Source organism: Tamandua tetradactyla, chromosome 2 (genome assembly GCF_023851605.1).
Source record: "Tamandua tetradactyla isolate mTamTet1 chromosome 2, mTamTet1.pri, whole genome shotgun sequence".
NCBI classification, from domain to species: Eukaryota; Metazoa; Chordata; class Mammalia; order Pilosa; family Myrmecophagidae; genus Tamandua; species Tamandua tetradactyla.
Genome location: NC_135328.1, coordinates 185447685 through 185471250, shown reverse-complemented (window position 1 = coordinate 185471250; position 23566 = coordinate 185447685). Strand labels below are relative to the sequence as shown.

General features: G+C 36.5%; 1 protein-coding gene and 1 pseudogene across 3 annotated transcripts in view; one reads left to right on the top strand and one right to left on the bottom strand.

Annotated features, from left to right (window-relative positions):
- Positions 1-23566, bottom strand: part of TRIT1 (tRNA isopentenyltransferase 1) — a 47602-nt gene that overhangs the window by 15099 nt on the left and 8937 nt on the right. For 2 of the 3 annotated variants that reach the window (XM_077150155.1, XM_077150156.1), the window contains exons 2-4: positions 7389-7528; positions 3827-3926; positions 2982-3127 (exon numbers count right to left, since the gene is read on the bottom strand). In XM_077150155.1, coding sequence (XP_077006270.1) covers positions 2982-3127; positions 3827-3926; positions 7389-7528 — 386 coding nt within the window. Of the gene's footprint in view, positions 1-2981; positions 3128-3826; positions 3927-7388; positions 7529-15386; positions 15502-23566 lie in introns of all 3 variants that reach the window. The other variant, XM_077150157.1, reaches the window with a different exon arrangement.
- LOC143654817 (small ribosomal subunit protein eS24 pseudogene) lies at positions 11091-11502 on the top strand (annotated as a pseudogene).

Genomic DNA, 23566 nt, shown 5'->3' with positions numbered 1-23566 from the left:
AGGTCTCGCGCTGCCTGACTTTAAGGCATATTATGAAGCCACAGTGGTCAAAACAGCATGGTATTGGCATAAAGATAGATATATCGACCAATGGAATCGAATAGAGTGCTCAGATATAGACCCTCTCATCTATGGACATTTGATCTTTGATAAGGCAGTCAAGCCAACTCACCTGGGACTGAGCAGTCTCTTCAATAAATGGTGCCTAGAGAACTGGATATCCATATGCAAAAGAATGAAAGAAGACCCATCTCTCACACCCTATACAAAAGTTAACTCAAAATGGATCAAAGATCTAAACATTAGGTCTAAGACCATAAAACAGTTAGAGGAAAATGTTGGGAGATATCTTATGGATCTTACAACTGGAGGCGGTTTTATGGACCTTAAACCTAAAGCAAGAGCACTGAAGAAGGAAATAAATAAATGGGAGCTCCTCAAAATTAAACACTTTTGTGCATCAAAGAACTTCATCAAGAAAGTAGAAAGACAGCCTTCACAATGGGAGACAATATTTGGAAATGATATATCAGATAAAGGTCTAGTATCCAGAATTTATAAAGAGATTGTTCATCTCAACAACAAAAAGACAGCCGACCCAATTACAAAATGGGAAAAAGACTTGAACAGACACCTATCAGAAGAGGAAATACAAATGGCCAAAAGGCACATGAAGAGATGCTCAATGTCCCTGGCCATTAGAGAAATGCAAATCAAAACCACAATGAGATATCATCTCACACCCACCAGAATGGCCATTATCAACAAAACAGAAAATGACAAGTGCTGGAGAGGATGCGGAGAAAGAGGCACACTTATCCACTGTTGGTGGGAATGTCAAATGGTGCAACCACTGTGGAAGGCAGTTTGGCGGTTCCTCAAAAAGCTGAACATAGAATTGCCATACGACCCAGCAATACCATTGCTGGGTATCTACTCAAAGGACTTAAGGGCAAAGACACAAACGGACATTTGCACACCAATGTTTATAGCAGTGTTATTTACAATTGCAAAGAGATGGAAACAGCCAAAATGTCCATCAACAGACGAGTGGCTAAACAAACTGTGGTATATACATACGATGGAATATTATGCAGCTTTAAGACAGGATAAACTTATGAAGCATGTAATAACATGGATGGACCTAGAGAACATTATGCTGAGTGAGTCTAGCCAAAAACTAAAGGACAAATACTGTATGGTCTCACTGATGTGAACCGACATTCGAGAATAAACTTGGAATATGTCATTGGTAACAGAGTCCAGCAGGAGTTAGAAACAGGGTAAGATAATGGGTAATTGGAGCTGAAGGGATACAGACTGTGCAACAGGACTAGATACAAAAACTCAAAAATGGACAGCACAATAATACCTAATTGTAAAATAATCATGTTAAAACACTGAATGAAGCTGCATCTGAGCCATAGGTTTTTGTTTTTTTTGTTTTTGTTTTTGTTTTTTTTGTTTTTGTCTGTCTGGTTGTTTGTCTTTTTTTTTTTTACTATTATTATTACTTTTATTTTTTTTCTCTATATTAACATTCTATATCTTTTTCTGTTGTATTGCTAGTTCTTCTAAACCGATGCAAATGTACTAAGAAACGATGATCATACATCTATGTGATGATGTTAAGAATTACTGATTGCATATGTAGAATGGTATGATTTCTAAATGTTGGGTTAATTTCTTTTTTTCCGTTAATTAATTTAAAAAAAATGAGTGTTCATAATGTTCTTGAGTTTTCAAAAATTTCGTTGAAAGATTTCTATTAAAATGTTTAAGATGTCGGGTGCATGGGTGGTTCAGTAGCAGAATGCTGCCTTCCATGCAGGAGACTCAGGTTCAATTCCCGGACCATGCACCATCACCCCCCAAAAATGTTTTAAGATTAAATGTTTGGATATTTGCACATTTAAAATTCACTTATCTAGAACACGCATTTTCACTGGGATGATACTGTCTTCAAGAGGGTGAGAAAAACTAGAAATTACAATAGTTTTGTGGCCCTCCAAAGCACAACCCTACCCTCCAAAAATCTATTTCCTTAGTATAACATTTCATGGGAAGAATACAGTAAGAAAAAAAATTTTCTAAAAATGGCTCCAGGAAGGGCAACAATTTTAAAAACGGATTAAAAAACACTGATCAAGAAAATTCATTTGATGTTCCAAGAAATGATCATGATGATGAATATGCAACTATGTGATGATATTGTGAATTAGTGATTATACATGTAGAACGGAATGATCAAAAATTACGAATGTTTGCGTTTGGTGTTTTTTGGTATTTAAAAAATAAATAAATAAATAAATGAAAATTCATTTGAGGGGATACTTCATAACCCCTATCAATACCAGATGCTAGCACAATATTTTATTTGTATAACCATGTATATATTAGGTCTCTCATTAGGTCCTCTATTTTGGCAAATTTGAAAAATAAACTTAACACATGAGGCTGTCATTTCAAAACAACCTAAGAAAACATGATCTTATAAGTTCTTTTACCACTTCTCTTCCCTACAAGAAAGTCTCCACTTGCAAAGGCAAGCTGTCTATGAGACAGTTTGTAAAATTCACCTTTTATACTGGGAAAGCAGCTGAGGCAGAACTCAGCAATGCACAATCAATTATGAAACCTAAATTGCAATGTAAATGGACTGCATGTCAGAAAAAAATTATATAAAAACTGTTATACAATCAAAGATCAAATAGAAAATGAAGCAAAATTACATAGCCCCTAGGGACAGACTATTTTGTATTATGCATTTAAAATGAAACAACAAAGTAGAGTACAACTATTTATTGAGGGAGTTGGACTGAGGCAATAATTCAAGGCCTCCCATCTTCTAAGCTGGAACAACACATCAATCTCTCATTAGCTACTGTTACTAAACCTCTCCTGCCAACTAGGCAAACTGAGGAACTGACTTACACCCAAGTTGAAAGGAATTTGGAATCAGCAGGCCCAGACTTTCTTACCTGGCCACCTTACGCTTGTCATGTGGGTGAAGCTTGGCAGCCATTTCGGGGTCTACATGGCTTAGGCGTTTGTGGAGCGTATGGCTATCCTCCTTTTCAAGTTCTATTTTCCGGTCAATCACTTTCTCAGTGCCCGTTTCCTGGGACTGTTAAATGAAGGTTTAGATGTAAATTTAATATAATTCAACAAGCATTTACTGAGACAGTATAAGTACCAGGCACTTTGCTAAGTGTTATCAGAAAAATCTGCCAATGGTAAGAGAGAGAGATCATAAACAGAGAATTCTAATACACTGTGATAAGTGCTATCAGGCCGGAGGAAGCAAAAAGGAAGGTGAACTTACTGCCTAGGGGAGGACTCAGGTACCCTGCTTTCTGGTAAGAAGTGCAAACAGGAACCAGGGCTACCACATTTACTTTAACATATCCAGGACTCTAGTCTCAGTAAGAGTGACCAAAGAGTGGACCAAAATTGACACCACACTACTGACTGCAAAGTTCAACACAATGCAATACCATCTCTGTAAGAAAGGTTAGTGTTGGACATCTCCCTAACATAGAAATTCTGTTGCCAGCCAAGAAATGCTGAATCAGATTAACGTACTGTTAACTCATATGGAGATGCTAATTAACTCACAGAAGAGCACTCTTCCCACACACAGCCCTGGCCCTTAGGCCAGCCTGGAGGTGCACACTTCACACATGGAAGTGGCATTTGCTTCAGAATATTAAGTAGGAAAATTATAATTGCTAAGTATAAGAAAAAGGCAAGTGTCAACCTTCTCTCCCCACTGGCAAGAAAAAGGAACCCATTTCCTAGTGGGTAACAAATGAACTAAACATACCTTGGTATCAAGGAGAACTTTCCAGAGTAGAGACTCAATGTAATAATTGGTTCCTCCCACGATGATAGGAATTTTATCTCGGGCAAATATATCTTCAATGTGAATATTAAGAAAGATATCACAATATTTTACATCAAGAAGAGAATTCTGACTCACTTGGAAAAGAAGGTATTAGCAAGAAATGATATTCATTTGTCTGTAGGGCAGAAGAGAAAAGGAGGAAACGGAGATGAAATGATACTAGTCCTCACTACTTCCCATGAGTTCTCGGAATCACTTCCAACCAGTTCTGGAGGGATTTGCTTAAACCAGGGACAAATGCATGATGGTAATTTTTTCCAGTTCTAGAACATTTTAGGCCTTGCTGCTACAATTTAAAGTTTTATTGATATTCCAAATCAGTATAATGAGTACAGCCCAAGGAGTCTCACAGAACCAAGTGTCAGCTTGGTCATGAAGTCACCAAGGCAACATGCATTGTTGACTTTGCCTTGAAAGGCAAAACATGAGCCCTCTTCTCTTTGCCATGGTTCTTAGAGTCAGTCTACAACATTAAGTGGAAGGGCACATATTTTAGCCCCTTAAGACCTCACCACATAAACTATGAAGCATGGGCTCTGGAGACAGATAGATTTCAATTAGTTGGGAAAGTTAAGCAACCTGTTTGAGCTTCAGTTTTCTCTCTTGTAAAATCTTCATGAGTTCTTATAAGCAATAAGTGTGACAATGCACATAAATTCCCTATCACAATGCCTGGAAAATAGTAAGCACTCAATTTACTTTAGCCACTATTGTTTTGTATTCCTGCTACTGCAAATTCTTCTCTTATGAATCTTTGTGGAACAGATAATTATTTGCTTTAAGACAAGCTTTGCTTCTGAGGATAATTGATAAAAAGAGACTTTCAGTACCCAGATAAAGACTTGTTTACAAACTTCTTCCCCATGCCAGCCAGACGGGGGGACATAGGAATAGATAATTTTTCTACCAGAAGCTCTTAAGAAGTTGGAACGTGAACAGGAGAAAGATATTTCCAATCAAAGATTTTAAAGAAGAAACATTGCCTATTTGCTTTAAAAAGAGAAACAAATTCTCCAGTCCCTCTTTAAATTTAAATATTACAAAGCAAAACAAAACTTCAATTGTATAACATGATTAACAAAGGGAAAGGGAGAAAGGAAAAGAAAAGAAGGTGAAAATAGTGAGATATCAGAAGGAGAGCTAGCTAGTGGGGGAGAAAAGCAAGGAAGATAGGATATGAAATATTTGATGGGAAAAGGTTTTATTTGGCCAAAGCCATGAAACAACTGTGATCTGCAGCAAAATTCTCTCTGGAACTCAGAATCTAGTACCTTCACCTGTCAAATCAAGGTTGACTGATACTTCTGGTACTTTCAGTTCCAACACTCTGATTCTACACTCTTATTTAACTTCACAAACCTCCTAGCCTATAACTGATCTGATTAAGTCATCCCCACTGTTGTTGCTTGTTGAAAATCTTAATTAGCTCTCCATTTTACCAATCCTTTCTGAACAATCCAACCCTCTTTCAGCAAAAACTCACATTTAGTGATATATTTTAATTTGCAAAGGGATTTCATACACTTTATCTCATCTGATACAACAGTCTTGTAAAACAGGTAGGGTAAGAATTATTATCTGCATTTTAATCTCTGCTGATTTGACAAGCAAAAATACTATCTCATTATTTTGATTTGCATGTCCCTCATTAACAGTAAGAGTAAACTCTTTTTCATGTTTATCACCATTTGTATTTCTTCCTTTGTGAATTACTGCTCATGACCTTTAAGTAATTTTATTAATTCATTAGAATTCTTCATATATAAGAATATTAACCATTTGCCGTTCATATATTACAAATATTTTCTCCCTAGTATGTTCTGTTTTTTAATTTTGTTTATTAAAATTAATAACTGTTTCCCTTCCATTTTTTTTTAATGGCATGGGCAGGCTTCCAGAATTGAACCCGGGTCTCCTGCATGGTTCCTTCCTTTTTTAAAACTATAAAATACAAAAGAATATGTGTAACATATATAAATTATGAAGCCTAGTAATAAACATTCACGAACCCAATGTAAGAAACAGCATATTTCAAATTCCTTTGAAGCCTCCTGTGTAGTCCTTCCCTCCCAATCCCCTACTTTCCCCTTTCCAAGGGAACATTATCCTGAATTCTGTTCTGCTTTGTTTCTGTTTTGTTATCATTACACCTTATTAATAGGTATGTACCTGTAGATAACATATTAGTTTTGCTTACTTTTTAAGCTTTATAATAACTGGATCAACATATATGTAATGTATCTTTCTCTTTTAATATTGTTTCGGAGATTCTTCCATACTGAATGATGCATGTAGCTGTAATTTATTCATTGTCACTGCTGAAAAGTACCTAACTACAGGAATATATCAAATCATATATATTCTCCCATAAGTGGGAATTTGGTATTTACATGTTTTTACTATTAAGAACAATGATGTCAAGAATAAAATCTACCACATATCTATCCATATATACATCCAAGAGTTTCTTAAGAGTATAAAACTATGTGTTCTCACCAATATAAATTCTTAATTCTCACAGATTCAAATCTATTTTCTTTATCTAAAAAATATATTTACAAAGCCCTTCCCTATTTTAGGATCACACAACTTCTCAACTGATTGTATATTTCCCCATTTGTTTTAAAGTTTTATATAAAAATATGTGTTTAACTCTGAAATCCATCTGGAATTTATTATTGTGTTATATATAATGAGGACCTGATTTTATTTTCTTCCAAAACCATTAACTGTCCCAGGAACAATTATTAACTACTATATCATTTTGCCATTGTTTGAAATGCCACCTTGATCATAATCTTAACATATACATACATCTGAGTTGATATCTGGGCTTTCTGTTCTGTTCCACAAGTTTGTTTAGTATGACACAATTTCATGATATTTTAATTATTATGACTTTTCAACAGATTTTAATATCTGGCAGAACATATTATCCTTTTTCAAAAATTTCTTAGCTACACCCAGAGCCTTTTTTTTTCAGTTCCCTACCCAAAAATCCCTTTGAAATTCTAATTGTAACTCCATTATGTTTAGAAATTAATTTGACATTTCCACTTTAAGGGTAGGAAACAAGCTCAGTGGGGTTAATTAAATAGTAAAAAAGGGGCAGCTCTAGGACTAGATCATAGATCTTCTGATTCCTAAATCAGTGTTCTCCCACTAAACTAATTTGCTATGCATACGAATAATCCAGGACTCTTGTTAGAATGCAGAGTCTGATTTAATAGGTCTAGTATGAGATTCAGCATTTCTAACAAGCTACTAGAGAATGTGGTATTGTGGTCTGAGGACCACCCTTTAAGTAGCAAGGCACTAAAGCTCTCAATCCATATAGTTCTAATGGGGATGCTGTCGCTTGGCAGTTAGGTCTTGGGTGCCCCTGCTTAGAAGAAACTGTCACTAGAAAGAGAAAACTTCTTTCTTGGCTTGGACTACCCTGTACCCACCAAGCCTAGTTGCTCACTTTCCTAAGGATATGAGTGCAGTCGCTTTGTTTCTGAAGTCCACCACTGTGTAATCTGTCACAAGAGGATCCACAAAGCTGATCATGTGGTGCTGGCAGAGTCTCTGTTCTTGTGCAGAAACCTTATTGGTGATGATGTCTAGGCCTTCGTAGACCTAGAGGAAAGAAAATTAGTATGAGAAAGTCATCTGCCTCCATAAAATGCACACGGGTGAGAATGGTGATCTGTTCCACCTTCCACTCAAACACGTGACTGACCCAAAGCACCAAGGTAGATGTGTTCTAACACAGCTGCTGGGAGTACCATCAAATCCACAAAACCCAAGAGGACAGGAAGCAGAAGAAAACAGAGTACTGGCTTTCTTATCAAATAGTGGCTGTTAACTCAGACTTAAAGATAAGAAGGGTATGTAAGTCCATGAGAACTAATTCTGCAAGATTAAAAGCAAGTTCTTTAGGCCTGAACTTCAAGCACTTAAAAATGGGCAGGTTCTTTTACTAATTCTACTTATCACAAATTTCCAGAAAGGTAACATTTTGCATTGCTCATTGTCCTCCTTCAAGATGCTCTCTTAGATTTAAATGGCTCTAAAAGATTTTTAGAATTTGTGTAAGATTGACGCCAACTGTGGAGAAGTGGCCTATTTACAGATACATATAAAACACACACACATACTTTGAAGTCAGAATTCCTAATACTGCTATACTCTGATAGAAATATGATCTAACCGAACTACTGCTTCAGGGGTAAGCACATACAGTCTAAATATTCAAACGCAATATCCTGTCTGTAAGCTCTCGACCTGCCAATTCAACTAAAAAGTTTATTTGTACTTTTTCCAAATGCAAGGTTTCAGATGGAGAACAGATCTGAAAATACTGGTTTGAAAATTGAGATGAATGCTTTCAGATTAAGTGCTCTCTCTTCAATCACTGATTCTACAGAGAGCATTGAATGAACAAATAATAAGTTCCACAGAACCCACAAAGATGTTAAAAGAATTTTTATCTCACATTTCCCTTTACTTATACGGGTATCAAAAAACTACAGTGTAGTAAAATGGTTAAGAGGAATGACCCTGGTGACAAGCTGCCTCTAGTCAATTTCCTAGCTCTGCCACCTACTAGTTATCTGTACTTGGAGTAGTTATTTAATCTCTTTGTGTCTCAATTCCTCAACAGTAAAATGGGAATAATAATCTCTTATAGGATTGTTATGAAGATTAAATGAGTTAATACATGCAACACACTTAGTTTTTTTTGCCTAGCACACTATAAGTGCTATTTAACCTCAACACAAACAGAAAGGGAAACAATTTTAGTGTCACTATTCATCATCAGAAGCCTTTGGATTCTTAGCTACTGAAGTTATTTACCCAGCAAGGATATAAGCTATCTTTAAGCAAAATGAAATTGTTAAACAATAAAATACTGCATAGGAAAAAAAATAGTAATATAAATAGTAAATGGGGAAAAGAACCAGTCCTGCCTTTAATTTATTTAATCTGTGCCTGACAGTAGAATTGCATTTGTACACCTGAATATTAATAGAATCTTAAATCATAGGATGTTCTTTTCTATGTATCTTGAACAAGACTTTCTTCTGCAGATATAAAATGCTGTAGATGTCTTCCACTGCACAAATTAAGAACACTGGGAGTGGGGGTGGGGAAGGTGGAAGCATGAAAGAGTTGGTAATTGTATAATCTTTCCCTTCTAATTCTACAGTCCTTTCCCTTCCTCTTTCCCCACAATCCTTAGGTGGCTCTGCTTTAGCTTAGAATTCCAAATGATCCAATGTTAAAGAATTTATATAGCAACAACTTGATTTTGACAGTCAAGGGTTTCTGAACCCAAAAAAGTGCTTTACAGTAAAGAGGGTTCTCATCTCTAACTGGGATTAATGTTAAGGAAATGCACAGTTACAAATGTACAACTATTATTTTTTCAAAAGCCAAAATTTAAATATTTTTATCAGCATGTTCTATAAAAGACCCATGAGGGCTATATAAACTTCTATCCTGTGAATTGCCCTAGGTGTATCTTCTAGCTGCTCCTAAAATAGCAATTTAAAAAAATCAAACACATGAGCATAAAATCCAAGGAAGTAACCCAAGAATTAGTCTTACTTTCTATTTTAAAGGAAGTGGTCTATTGTCAAAGTGCTGTTTATGGTACATACGAATGCCATCAAATATTGGAAAGAAGAGTGCTAACGGTTTAAAAAAAACAGAACCCTTGCTCATAAAGAGTTAAACTAAAAACTATTAACTCATAAAAGTACTAAACCTTGGTTTCCAATGTAAAGTCTTATATTTGAGTGACCTGTTCACATTTTGCCTCCTACACCAAAAAATTTTTAAAAACTAGGCATTAAGATTTGCGTGGTATTATCTAATTTAACTTGTATGGTCAGTTTACTTGAATACCATAATTACATGGAATTCTTCACAGGGCATGAGATCTTCTTGGTTTGTACAGGTGTGTATGCCCCAAGATGTCCTACAGCAATCTGGGCAGAGAATAAAAAAGTATTTGCAAAGTCCCCCTGGGGACTGGGGAAAAAGGAGGAAATATTCAGCTTCCCCATCTGGGGAATTCTTGATATTCTCACAAGCAGTGGGGACAACCAAATCAATAGGCTGAGCCCTCAATCTTGGGTCTTGCCCCTATGATGCTTATTCCTGCAAAGGAGAAGCTAAGGCTACTGATAATTACACCTAGGGGTCACCCCCAGAGAACCTCTTTTGTTGCTCAGATATGGCCTCTCTCTTTAAACCAACTCCACAGGTGAACTCATTCCCTTTCCCCCTAAGTGGGACATGATTCCCATGGGTGTAAATCTTCCTGGCAACATGGGACAGGACTGCTGGGATCATGAGAATGAGAAAGCCTTCTTGACCAAAAGACAGGAGAGAGAAATGAGACAAAATAAAGTCTCAGTGGCTGAGAGACTTCAAAGAGTCAACAGGTTAGTCTGGAGATTATGCCTTATATTGATATCCCTTTTTAGTTTATGGTGTATTGAAGTGGCTAGAGGGAAGTACATGAAACTGCTGAAGTGTGTTCCAGTAGCCTTGATTCTTGAAGAAGGCTGTATAACTATATAGCTTTTACAATGTGACTCTGATTATGAAAACCCTTGTATTTGATACTCCTTTTATTCAGGGTATGGGCAAATGAGTAAAAAAAATTAAAAGAAAAATAAGGATAAATAAATAAATAAATAATCAGGGGAGATAAAGGGTAAAAACTGGGTAGACTGAAATACTGTGGGAGAAGAAGGGGTAAGGGGTATGGGATGTATGCTCTTTTTTTTCTTTTTATTCCTTTTTTTGGAGTGATGCAAATGTTCTAAAAATGATCATAGTGAAGAACACACAACTATGTGATGACACTGTAAGCCACTGACTGTACGATATTATTGAACTATATGTATGTGGATATTTCTCATAAAAATATGGATATTTCAAACAAAAATATGAAAAAAAAAAGATTTGGATCATACTGACTAGATATATGATGATAAAATAATTTTTGTTAATTTTTAGGTGTAAAAGGGCTTTATGGTTAGGCTTTGAAAAAAAAGAGGCCTTAATTTTGGAAGTATATTTAGAAGTACATATGAATGAAAATTTATCATGACTGGGATTTGCAATACTACAATCGGGAAAGAGGCTCTTTTCTTCCCTGACTACCTGAGGATCACTTGCTATCATGAATGACATCGTAACTATCCAGACCAGGAAGTTCATGACCAACCAACTACTTCAGCGGAAAAAAATGGTCATCAGTGTCCTTCACCCTGGAAAGGCAACGGTACCTAAGACAGAAATTCGGGAAAAACTAGCCAAAATGGGCAAGACTACACGAGACGTCATCTTTGTATGTGGATTTAGAACTCATTTTGATGGTGGCAAGATGACTGGCTTTGGCATGACTTATGATTCCTTGGATTACGTAAAGAAAAATGAACCCAAACACACTTGCAAGATATGACCTGTATGAGAAGAAAAAGACCTCAAGAAAACAGCAAAAGGAACACAAGAACAGAATGAAGAAAGTCAGGGGCACTGCAAAGGCCAATGTTGGTGCTGGCAAAAAAAGAAGAGTAAAGATTCTTCAGTGATTTGACCTGTGATTGTACAGATATTTCACCAGAAGATTACTACAACTAAAAACTTAAAAAAAAAAAAAAAATTACAGGGGAGGGAGAGAGAGAATATAATCAAAACTAGATTGGCCAAGTGTTCGTAACTATGGAAGTTAGGTGAAAAATATATGGGAGTTCAATGGACTATTCACTCTATTTTTTATTATGCTGGAGATTTCCCATAACAAAATTTTCTTTAAAAAGATTTAGATAATAGCTTTTAGGCACAATGAAAACACAGTGAATATTAGCAGTGAAATAATTTTTTTTTAATTATTAAGAGGGCTGTTAATGTTCTGTTTCTTGAACTGAGTGAGTGGTGGTTACAAAGGTATTTTCATTTTTTTGATAATTTATGAGCTGTATAGATATGAACTGTGCATTTGATAAGTGTATATTTATCAATTAAAAAATTTTAAATTATACCCCACAGCTAAAAATCAAAAGCAACGTTTTATCATCTATATTAAGGATAAATACTTAAACCTAAAAACCAATAAATTCTATAAATGTCATATTTAGTCCAGGTTTAGGTGACATTCATGTTGCAAATGCCACAATCAGGCTTATAATTTCATTAATTGCTTAGAAAACATCATTCCACCAGAACAGGTTAGGTTTGTAGCTGAATGTCTTAAATTAACCTTATTTTTCAGCCTCAATTATAGTTTCAGTGTGACCCTAACTGCAGAATCTGTCACAGCACACTCAGCCCTGGGTGTTAGGAATAGAGATAAAAGGATCTATGTCATCTTTGAAAAACAACATGCACTCTGTTTCATTTCACATTCTCCATAATCTAAGTACATAGAAACAACTTTGAACAAAATGCTTTTCTCTGTAAAATCAGGTTTTGACCATACTAAAGGAACTCTGGCCTCTCTGTAAAGCCTGATGACCGCAATAATCTTTGAAAAATTATAGATTTAACCCACTTATCCAACTATCTAACATAACTGACTTATTTCTGCAAACATTTAGAGATTCTACTATGTACCAGGTACTCTGCAAGATGTTAGGCATCCAAAGAAGGTTAAGAAAGAGTCCCTTGTCTTCAAGGAATTCAGGCCAGCAGGAAACACAGAAACAAATCATTGTAATATAAAGATAAGCGATATAAAAGTTTGTGAGAAATATTAAAGTTTGTACAATCTTCTTTAAATGTCATAATCATTAAGGATTTAATGTTCTAGACATTGAACTGGGTACTAAAGGGAAAAGTACCTCTTTGTCTCACCTCTGTTGAGGGTTTATTTCCAGACTGACAAAACTAGGGGAAAAGGCCACAAGGCTGAAATACTCTGAACTTCCCAAATTAATAGAGTTAAAGTAACCAAGGGACTGATGAAGATGAGGGAAATCTATCAAAGACATCTAAAGGAAACTCAGCAGAATCTAGAGCGGTGGTTGTCAACTAGAAATGATTCTGCTCCCCAGAGGGCATTTGGCAATGGGCAATATCTGGAAACATTTTTGGTTGTGATAAAAGTGGGGGAAGGAGGTGGGGTGGAGGGAGATTGTTACTAGCACCTAGTTGTAGAGAGAGGCCAAGGATGCTGCTAAACATCCTACAATGCACAAGACAACCTTTTCCCATTTCCAACAACAAAGAATTATCCAATCCAAAAATGTCAATATTCTCGAGGTTGAGAAATCCTGATCTAAGGGAATTTTACCTTAGCGTAACACTCCTCCCATCCCCAAATCTTTAAGTGCACAGCTTAAATATCCAGCTCATTAAAGGTTGCAAACCTTTCTTCCTAATGAATGTGTTAATCAATGGTCTTGGGCACTGGCAGGCCCCAGAGCTCTGTTCTGAGTGCTGATTGACGACAATGCCCCAACACAACAGTCTACCATAGCAAGAGGAAAATTCAGACCCCTAGTTCAGTTCTTTGCCCAAGTTATCTTCCTCTTCTCTATTGCATTCCTTCCCCAATCCAAATTGAATATGAGGTCCTCTAATCTTTTTCTTGCCTCCCAGGATTACAACTACCCTAAAAGTCACAATTTTGGATTAATACAACCATCTGTCTTCTCTATTGGTTGCCCCCATTGCTCCACTGATAGTAAACTCACAGATCATAATTAATAGGACTGCCAAATACAACACTCTTCTACTTTAGCTCCCACAGCAAATGATAGGAAAAGCAACAATCTGATACTTTTGAGCTCTCCCTCCCTCATAAATCCCTCTCATTCGGAGCTTCAATGGTACCTTTCTGCCCTGGTTTTCTTTCCCTTGCACTGGTCCTTCCTGAGTCTCCTTTACTGACGCCAGGAACAGTCTATTAGCAATATCTGCCAAGGGAGCAATATTGAGAAATGGCAGACTTTATGCCGTCTCCCTGACATTCCTGTACTATAAACTTTCTCTGAGTGACACTGATGGCTTCTACAACCATTTTTGTGCTAATACACAAAATCCATACCTACAGGGTGCACAGGTAGGTTAGTGGCTAGAATGTCCACCTTTCATGCAGGAGACCCGAGTTTGATTCCCAGATCATGCACACACACACATCCATATCTACAGTCTAGGTTCTCTCTCCTGGGTGCCAGACCAGTACAGTCAACCACTTAGTGGACATTTCCATCATCACCAAGAGGTAGTAGTGAGGCAGTAGTGAAGCAGTTAACAAGAAGGACTCTGGAACTAGACTGCTAAGATTTAAATCCTAGTCCCACCATTTACTAGCTATATAACCTTGGGTAAGTTATATAGCGTCTCTATTCTTCAAATTCCTCATTTATAAAGCAGGGATAATCTTCAAAAATCCAACCTCAAAGGGTTATTTTGAGTATTAAATGATTAATACATACAAAGCATGTGTATTAGGGCTTGCCATATAGGAAGCAATCAATAAATGTAAGCCAGCTAGCTATCATCATCATCATTCCAAACAGGCACCTAAAACTTGCCATGTCCAAAATTGAACTCATTACCTGCATATAGGCATAATTGGATGACCCACCCAGACTGTCAAAACAAAAACCTTGACGTGGTCCTAGACTCCATTCTCCCTCTCTCCACTTTTCCAATCTGTCCTAAATTCTGTTCATGCTGGTTCTGAAAATGATCTCAAAGCTCACCACCCCCCCCCCCATTTCCCACTGCCATTACATCAACTGAAGCCCTCATAATTTTTCAGAGTATTCCAACAACTTCCTCACTGATCTTCCTTTAGTGCATAATCCCCACAATTTATATCCACACTGTAGCGAGTGATCTCACTAAAATGAAAATCTGATCTCATCCAGCCCCAAACTCTTTAGCATTATATCCACATGAAAGGCCTTACTGAGGCCCTCTCCCAGCTTATTCCCCATATGTGCTTGCCCTCTGTGCTTCCACAATACCCTGTATTTTATCTCCTCCAACTGACTATGAGCTCTGAGGGAACTAACTCTATTTTATCTCTAGCTCTAACACCTAGCACAGTGTCAAATACACGGAAAACACTCAATGAATATTCTCTAAATGGGGCAGAGAATGCTAGACTCTGTGCTAAGAGTTCTACATTCTATAAAATTATTTTGCCTTCCTTTTACCAATGAGGAAACTGAAACTCAGATATATTACGTAACTTGCCCAAAGTCACACAGTTGGTTTGTACCAGAGCCTAACTTTGAATCCATGTCTTCTGACTGTACTACCTCTGCTCTTTTCCAATTATGTGACTAATCCTTATCCTGTACAATTTAGCTTTGTGACTACAGGAAGTCACTTGCTGTCCTGGAACCTTAAGTTCCTCATGCCTAACATTCCTTCCACTTTTAATAGTCTAAACTTCAGAAAAAGAAAATTTTACATAGACGGGAGAAAAGAAAAATTATTTTTTAAAGGATGTTAGACTTACCAGCAAATCTATTTTCCTTTAATCAAAATTCAACTGAAGAGGGCAGGCCACGGTGGCTCAACAGGCAAGAATGCTTGCCTGCCATGCCAGAGGACCCGGGTTCAATTTCCAGTGCCTGCCCATGTAAAAAAAAAAAAAAAATTCAACTGAAGAGAAACCATGGAAGCAAAAAGGCAGTAGGATGACATATTTAAAGTGCTGAAAGCAAAATATTGCCAAACAAGAATTTTGTATTGGGCCAGGAGAGTGGACCCACCCAAGCCCACGGAGAGGGTGAGTTTGGCCCAAAGGCAGAGGATGGGCCTTCCAACTCGTTGAAGTGGAAGAGTCATGTGGCCTCAGGCCTTGGAGAGGGTGAAGCACATTCCTCGGGGTTTGGGGAGAGCCTGGCTGCCATGACATGGAGGGATTGAGCGTGTGCCCCAGAGAAGGCAGAGAGCCCAGATGCAGCCCCAGTGCGTGGAGAGGGTGGAACCGAGAGAAAAGTAGTCTCCCCAGTGTCCCCCAAGGTTGCTTTTGGAGAGAGGCAGGCCTCTGCGTAGGCCCTTGGAAAGAGTGGGACTGCCACTGTCAAAAGCCCTGAAGACAAATTCTCAGACTCTGAAATCTAATGGACTTTGTCCTTTGGGTTTTTGAAATTGTAATGGGTCCAGTGACACCTATGTTCCTTCCTCCCTATGGAAATTTGTATATGTATCCTATGAATGTTCCTCCTTTGAATGTGGCAGCAAATAATTTGTTTTGAGTTTTTATAGGTCCAGAGCCAGAGGAGAACCTTGCCTTAGAACAACCGTGCCTGTAACTAACTTTGATAGGAGTCTGTACTGTTTCTAACTTTGTATTTCATTTGTATTGCTACTGAAATGGTTTAAGCATTTTTGATATTGTTATAAAATTAATGTATTTTGTATATGGGGAAAGCATGTCTTATTTAGGGTCCAGAGGGTGGAATGTGCAGGTTTGAAAGGATGTATGGACCCTAGAAAAGTCATGTTTTAATCAAAATCCCATTTCATAAAGGTAGAATAATCTCTATTCAATACTATATGTTTGAAATTGTAATCAGATCATCTCCCTGGAGATGTGATTTAATCAAGAGTGGTTGTTAAACTGGATTAGATGATGACATGTATCCACCCATTTGGGTGGGTCTTGAGAAGTTTCTGGAGTCCTATAAAACAGGAAACATTTTGGAAAATGGGAGTGATTGAGAGACAGCCAGAGAAGAATGACATAGCCACGAGAGTCCACTAGCCAGCGCTTTGGAGATGAAGAAGGAAAATGCCTCCCAGGGAGCTTCATGAAACAGGAAGCCAGGAGACAAAGCTAGCAGATGACACAGTGCTCACCATGTGCCCTTCCAGCTGAGAGAGAAACCCTGACTGTGTTCACCACGTGCCTTCTCACTTGAGAGAGAAAACCTGAACTTCATCAGCTTTCTTGAACTAAGGTGTCTTTCCCTGGATGCCTTAGATTGGACATTTCTATAGAATTGTTTTAATTGGGACATTTTCTCAGTGTTAGAACTGTAAACTAGCAACTTATTAAATTTCCCTTTTTAGAAAAAAGTTTAGATTAAATTCCCCTTTTTAAAAGCCATTCTGTTTCTGGTATATTTCATTCCAGGAGCTAGCAAACTAGAACAACAATAGATTGAAACAGCATGAAGAAATAACGATCTTCAGTGAGGGTAATGACATGAGTAAATTTAAATGTCAGTGCTATTGTATTTTTGGTTTCTAACTACACTTTTTACTTTCTCTAGGTTCTAACAAGCTAATATATAAAATGAAAATGAGATAAATAATTTTAAAAAATCAACTGAGGAGTTGTTGAAGAGTAGGAAGAAGATCAGACTTGGATAACTAGTATTTCTTAATAAAAGGACACTTTTTTTTTCTTGAACTTATACTTTACCAGGTTAAAAAGAATGAATTGGCTATACCCAGAAAAAAGGCAATTACTCCCTTTACCTTTGTTTGGCAGTAATTCAACTATAGACATACTAAAAAAAATTGGACAAATTAAGATGCTCAGAAAGTAGAAGAACCTGTACATTCAATCTGGTAAGAGGAGTGGTTTGGAATTTACAATGCAGATCATGGCTTTTATTCCTCCTATAGCCGTCTCTCTTTAAGGAAAAAGGAATAAACAAATAATGCTATGTTTTTCAAACTGAGACATGCATAATAGGAATATATAATGTTCTTTTGGAGCATCAATCTTACTAAGTAGTTAAAAAAATTTAAAGTTTACATTTAAATAAATATATATATCGATTAGGGCAAAGAATACAAAATTGGCACATACTTTTAAGTTAAAACATGAGAAACTTTGCAGGAGTTGCTTAGAAGTCTGCCTGTAAACACTGGAGAAGCATGGACATAATGAAACTCAAATATCACCCATCCAGTCCCCCCTGAATTTTTCATTTGAGAATTCTAAGGCTGAGAAAGCTCCCCCGGCCATTTCATTGGCTGGCAGTGGAAACAGGACTAAAGCCTGGATGCTCTGCCTATAACTTGAGCTCTTACCCAGGGAATTTCTTTTCTTTCAAAAGTTTATTTAGTATCAAGCAAGAGGTGATTTGCTCAGCATTACAGAACATCTTCAAACTAGAGTTACAAAGGGATACCACATTATTTGCACTTGTAATCAGTTTCCTTTTTACGCATGCTGGCAAGAGAAAAAACACCTTTAGCCTATGGCTGAAAGATAAAACAACTAAATTCTATAGAAATCTTAAAACAAAAGGTGAGCCTTACGTTAAGAGAATGGATTAACATATTTAGTAAGCCAATTTTTTTGTTTGTTTGTTTACCACTAAAATTATTTTTTTCCTTTTGATGACCTATTTTTCATATACAGAGTGGAAATAACAAAATTATTCATCTTTTTCCCCCCTTTTTTGCCTAGAGGTTGATGTTGCAATAAAGTAGTTTTAAGTTCCATGTATCTGATTTATTGAAAAGGGAAATTACTTCGAACAGTATACTGGATTGGTAGTAACAGGCTATTTCACAACATCAGACAGTACAATCAGTATCTGCCACATGGCTAGTCTCTGTAGACTCCCTTTGTTGTCCTTGTGGAAGGGGCCTTCTGTCTTGAGTTAGTCCACTCCTACTACGTACAGGAATTTTAAGTCTCCTCACTGTTCATAATCATAGTAATCAACACCACTCTGGGCTGGTGTGCTATAGCTGTTATTGTAGGAATTATAACTGCTCATCATAAGCAGCACCATATCCATCATCATAGTTGTATTCTCCATAGGTCTCTTCAACCACAGAATTTTTATCCCCATTTGACTCTGGTTTATTTGCTTTCTTGGAGTAATGAACTCCTACTGAGGTGAAATTAAATTCCAGAAACTGAGAAGACAGCTACCATACCTTGAATTCCTTCATGGTTCTAAAGAGTAAGCATAATAGAAAGGTAGAATTACACACACAGACAATGCTACGACTATAATGCCGGAACATAAAAAAAAAAAAAAAAAGAGCTTGTTTTAAGAGAGAAAATAAAATTAAGAATAAAGTTTCCATTGCTGTGGTCACCTTTATAGTCTCAAGAATGGCCCACTCTTCTTTTTAATGACTTTTTTTTAACATTTGTTCCCCTATTAATTTATTTTTAATCCACATATTCTACTCATCTGTCAATACCACAGCTAAAAGGAGTATCAGATACAAGGTTTTCACAATCACACAGTCACATTGTGAAAGCTATATCATTATACAATCATCTTCAAGAAACATGGCTACTGGAACACAGCTCTACATTTCTAGGCACTTCCCTCTAGCCTCTCTAACTAAAAAGGGGATATCTATATAATGCATAAGAATAACCTCCAGGATAACCTCTCAACTCTGTCTGAAATCTCTCAGCCACTGATACTTCATTTTGTCTCATTTCTCTCTTCCCCTTTTTGGTCAAGGTTTTCTCAATCCCTTGATGCTGAGTCCTAGCTTAATCTAGGATTTCTGTCCCACGTTGCGATGGAGGTTTACAACCCTGGGAGTCATGTCCCAAGGAGAGAGGGGGAGGGCAGTGAGTTTGCTTGCCGTGTTAGCTGAGAGAGAGAGAGGCCACATCTGAGCAACAAAAGAGGTTCACTGGGGATGACTCTTAGGCCTAATTTTAAGTAGGCTTAGCCTATCCTTTGCAGGGATAAGTTTCATATGAACCAACCCCAAGACTGAGGGCTCAGCCTATTGATTTGGTTGTCCCCACTGCTTGTGAGAATATCAGGAATTCTCCAAATGGGGAAGTTAAATGTTTCCCCTTTCATGCCATTCCCCCCAAGGGGACTTTGCAAATACTTCTTTATTGCTGTTCAAATCACTCTGGGATTTATCAGGGCATCACACTGGACAAACCTACAAAATCTCATGTAGAATGGCCCACTTTTGATATGATAAAGTGCCATACCTGAGGTGCTCCTTTATTTGGAGGTGGATGACGAAATTAGGGAGAGGTAGTATAGTATAATGGAGCCAGACTGCCTGGGTTTGCATTCTGACTCTACTACTCAGCTATGACCTTCATTTCACAAACTATCTAAACAATCCAATTTCTCTTTGCCTCAGTTTCCTCACATGACATTATCTACATTTAACTGACAGTGGTTAAACAACCTTTTTCCTTGGCTCTTTGAGGAAAAACCCTAGGCTAGGGTTTGAAACAAGAAAATCAGAAAATACCAGAGCTGAAAGAGGATTTAGGAACTTCAACAGAGACTGTATAGCCCACAAAGCCTAAAATATGAACTATCTGGCTCTTTACAGAAAATGTGCTGACCTCTGATCTAATCAAATCAGTATCCCCTATCCAATATATCCAAAAAGGAAACAGACCTAAGAGAAGGACAGTGACTTGCCCAAGGTTATATGTACAATGAATTAGTGGCAAAGCTAAGACTAAAACTCAGGTTTTCAAGGTAAATAAAACTTTCAATTAGGCTAATTGGTCTAAATGAAGACCTTGGACTAAAGATAAATTATAGATTAGAAGAGAACACTGGCAATTTACAGAGTTAGACAAATTATCTAATTCTAATCAACAGATACTTAGTGACTATTCTAAGCCTAGGCATTTTTAATACTCTCCAGGTAATTATAAAGTGAAGCTGGAGTTGACAACTACTGTTGCAAGTACTGTGCTAGATAGTGAGACGTAAACAAACAAACAAAAAGGAGCGATAGACTAGACAATGCAGGATCCCATATTTAATCTGTAAATACCTACAGGTATGTGTGGGTGGCTCCAAAGGGCCAAAGGGAGAGCAACAGGGGGCAGTGAAGGCAAGGAGGCCTTAGGTACATTTACATTAAAACATCAATGACATTTTTTATTCCGATTTGTAAATTCCAACAGTTCAAGGATTATATATTTTATATGTGACCTCTTTCTAAAAGAATGTTAAAACTAACTTGTATTCCTAAAAGAATAATATACAAATTAAACTTCTAGATGGCAAAAAGATAAATGAGCAACCAAAAAAATACTTCCAACATAAAACTGTACCAAATATTAAAATTTCAATACACAAAACTCTTACCAACCAATAAACACAAAAATTAAAACCACTATTAATACCTGTGGACACAACAGGTATTAATAGAAAACTCAAAATAGAAAAACACAAAGGAACAATACACCCTTGAAAAGACAATTAACCTTACTAGGAAATGAAATTCAATCAACTGGTAAGAGTGAAAAAAGATGGATGATACCCAGAATTGCCAGCGTGAGGAGAAACAAAATACCACCAGTACAACCAACCTTGAAAGCACTATGGCAGTATGTAACTGAATGAAATAAAATGTGTATAACAAAAAAATTTTTTTAAATGGGTAAAGACCTGCAAACTTAATGCAAAGTGAAATTAAGTCAGCTACAAAAGATCACATATTATATTATTCCGTTTATATGAAACATCCAGAATAAGTAAATTCAGAGAGACTGAAAGCAGACTAATGATTGCAGGGGCAAGAGGAAAGGGGAATAAGAATTCTGATTAAAAGTTATGGGATTTCCTCTGGGGTGATGAAAATGTTTTGGAACTAGATAGAAGTGGTAGTTTTACAACATGGTGAATGGACTATCACTTAACTGTTCACTTTAAAATGGCTAACTTTATGTTATGTGAATTTCATCTTAATAAAAAAAAATTTTTAAATATATCATCTACTAATGATCTTGCAGAACTGGGTGAAAGAAAAAATGTAATGTGTGCATCCTCTCATCCAGTAATCCCATTGTAGGAATTTACACTAAAGAGAGAATTGCACAAGGGCAAAAAAAAAAAAAGGTATGTAACATTATTTATAATATTAAGGAATTTAACATCCTAAATGTTCTTCAGTAGAAATCTAGTTAGTAAATTGTAATACACCTATAAAATAGAACACTACACAAGAATTAAATGCAATAATGTAGAAAATTGGAGAATTTACACTACTCAATTTCAAGACTTACTATAAAGCTATGGTAATCAAGACAGTATGATATTGGTGAAAGAACAGACATATGGATCAGTGGAACAGAATAGAGATCCCAGAAAAAGCCCCAAACAAATATAGCTAAATGAGTTTTGACAATAGTGGAAAGGCAACTCAACAGAGAGAAGATAACCTTTCAAAATCGGTACTGGTTTAACACTATGACCCAACAGTGAACTTCTCCATAGGATGACACTGTCATTCTAAAGTGCTTTGCTTTTTCCTAAGGGAAATACAAGATATTGCCATTTCACAGTAAACACAGCCCATGAGGATGATGATGTAAAAAGTATATAAATGGCTCAAAGTTTTAACTTTGAAAGAAAATTGGTGCTGGTACAATTGGACATCCATATATATCTCACAACTTACACAAAAATTAACTCAAAATAGATCACAGACCTAAATGCAAACTGCAAAACTATAAAAATTGTTACTAAATAAACAAGAGAAAATCTGCATGGCCTTGAGTTTGGCAATGAGCTTTTAAGATATAACACCAAAAATACAATTCATAAAAGAAAAAAAATGAATAAATTTTGTGAAAATTTAATACTTTTATTCTGTGAAAGACACTATTAAAGAATGAAAAGACAAGCTACAGATGGTAGAAAACATTTGCAAATAACATATCTGATAAAGTATTAGTACCCCAAATACACAAAGAACTCTTAAAATTCAACAATAACAAATACAACCCCTGCAAAAAAATGGGCAAAAGATCTGAACAGATGATTCATCAAAGATACACGGATAGTGCATCAGCATATGAAATGATGTTCAACATCAGCAGTCATTAGGGAAATGTAAATTAAAACCAAAATGAGATCAATCCCACTGCAAGCCTATTAGTGGGCTAAACAAAAACTGCTAAAAACAACAAAACCTGACAATACCAAATGCTGGAGAGAATACATTTAAGTAGAAATTCTTATTTATTGCTGGTGGGAATGCAAAATGGAATAAACATTTTGGGAAATAGGTTGTTTCTTAAGAAATTAAACATATACTTACCATATAACCCAGCAATCCCACTCCTACATATTTACTTAAGGGAAATGAAAACTTAAGTTCACACAAAAACCTGTACATGAATGTTTATAATACTTTCTTTATAATAGCTTAAAACTAGAAACAAACCAGATATGAACAGGTGAATGAACAACAAACTGTGGTTGTTTGTATTCCATACAATGGAATACTACTCAGCAATAAAAGAATAATGGGCGCAGCAAGATGTAAGAATTTTAGACATTTTTATATGTGAAAAATGCGAGACCCCAAAGGTTATGTATTATATAATTGCATTCATATGACATTCTGGAAAAGACAAAACTATATGACATTCTGGAAAAGACAAAACTACAGAGGTAGAAAAAAAGATTGGTGGTGGCCAAAGGTTAGGGGAGATAGAGAGATTAACTACAAAGAGGCCACACAAGGGAATTTGAAGGGTAACAGAACTGTTGAGTATGGTACTACAGTGTGGTTAAGTGATTGCACGCATTTGACAAAATCCAGAGAATTGTACCTAACAATAACACACTTGATTGTCTGCCTGGGAATAGAATGCAGGATAGAATGCAGACTGCAACAAATGAATCTACTGTATTACAAATGTATGACATAATCTCACTGAAGGGGATGGTGTAAAAAAGAAGCTGACCTAAATAA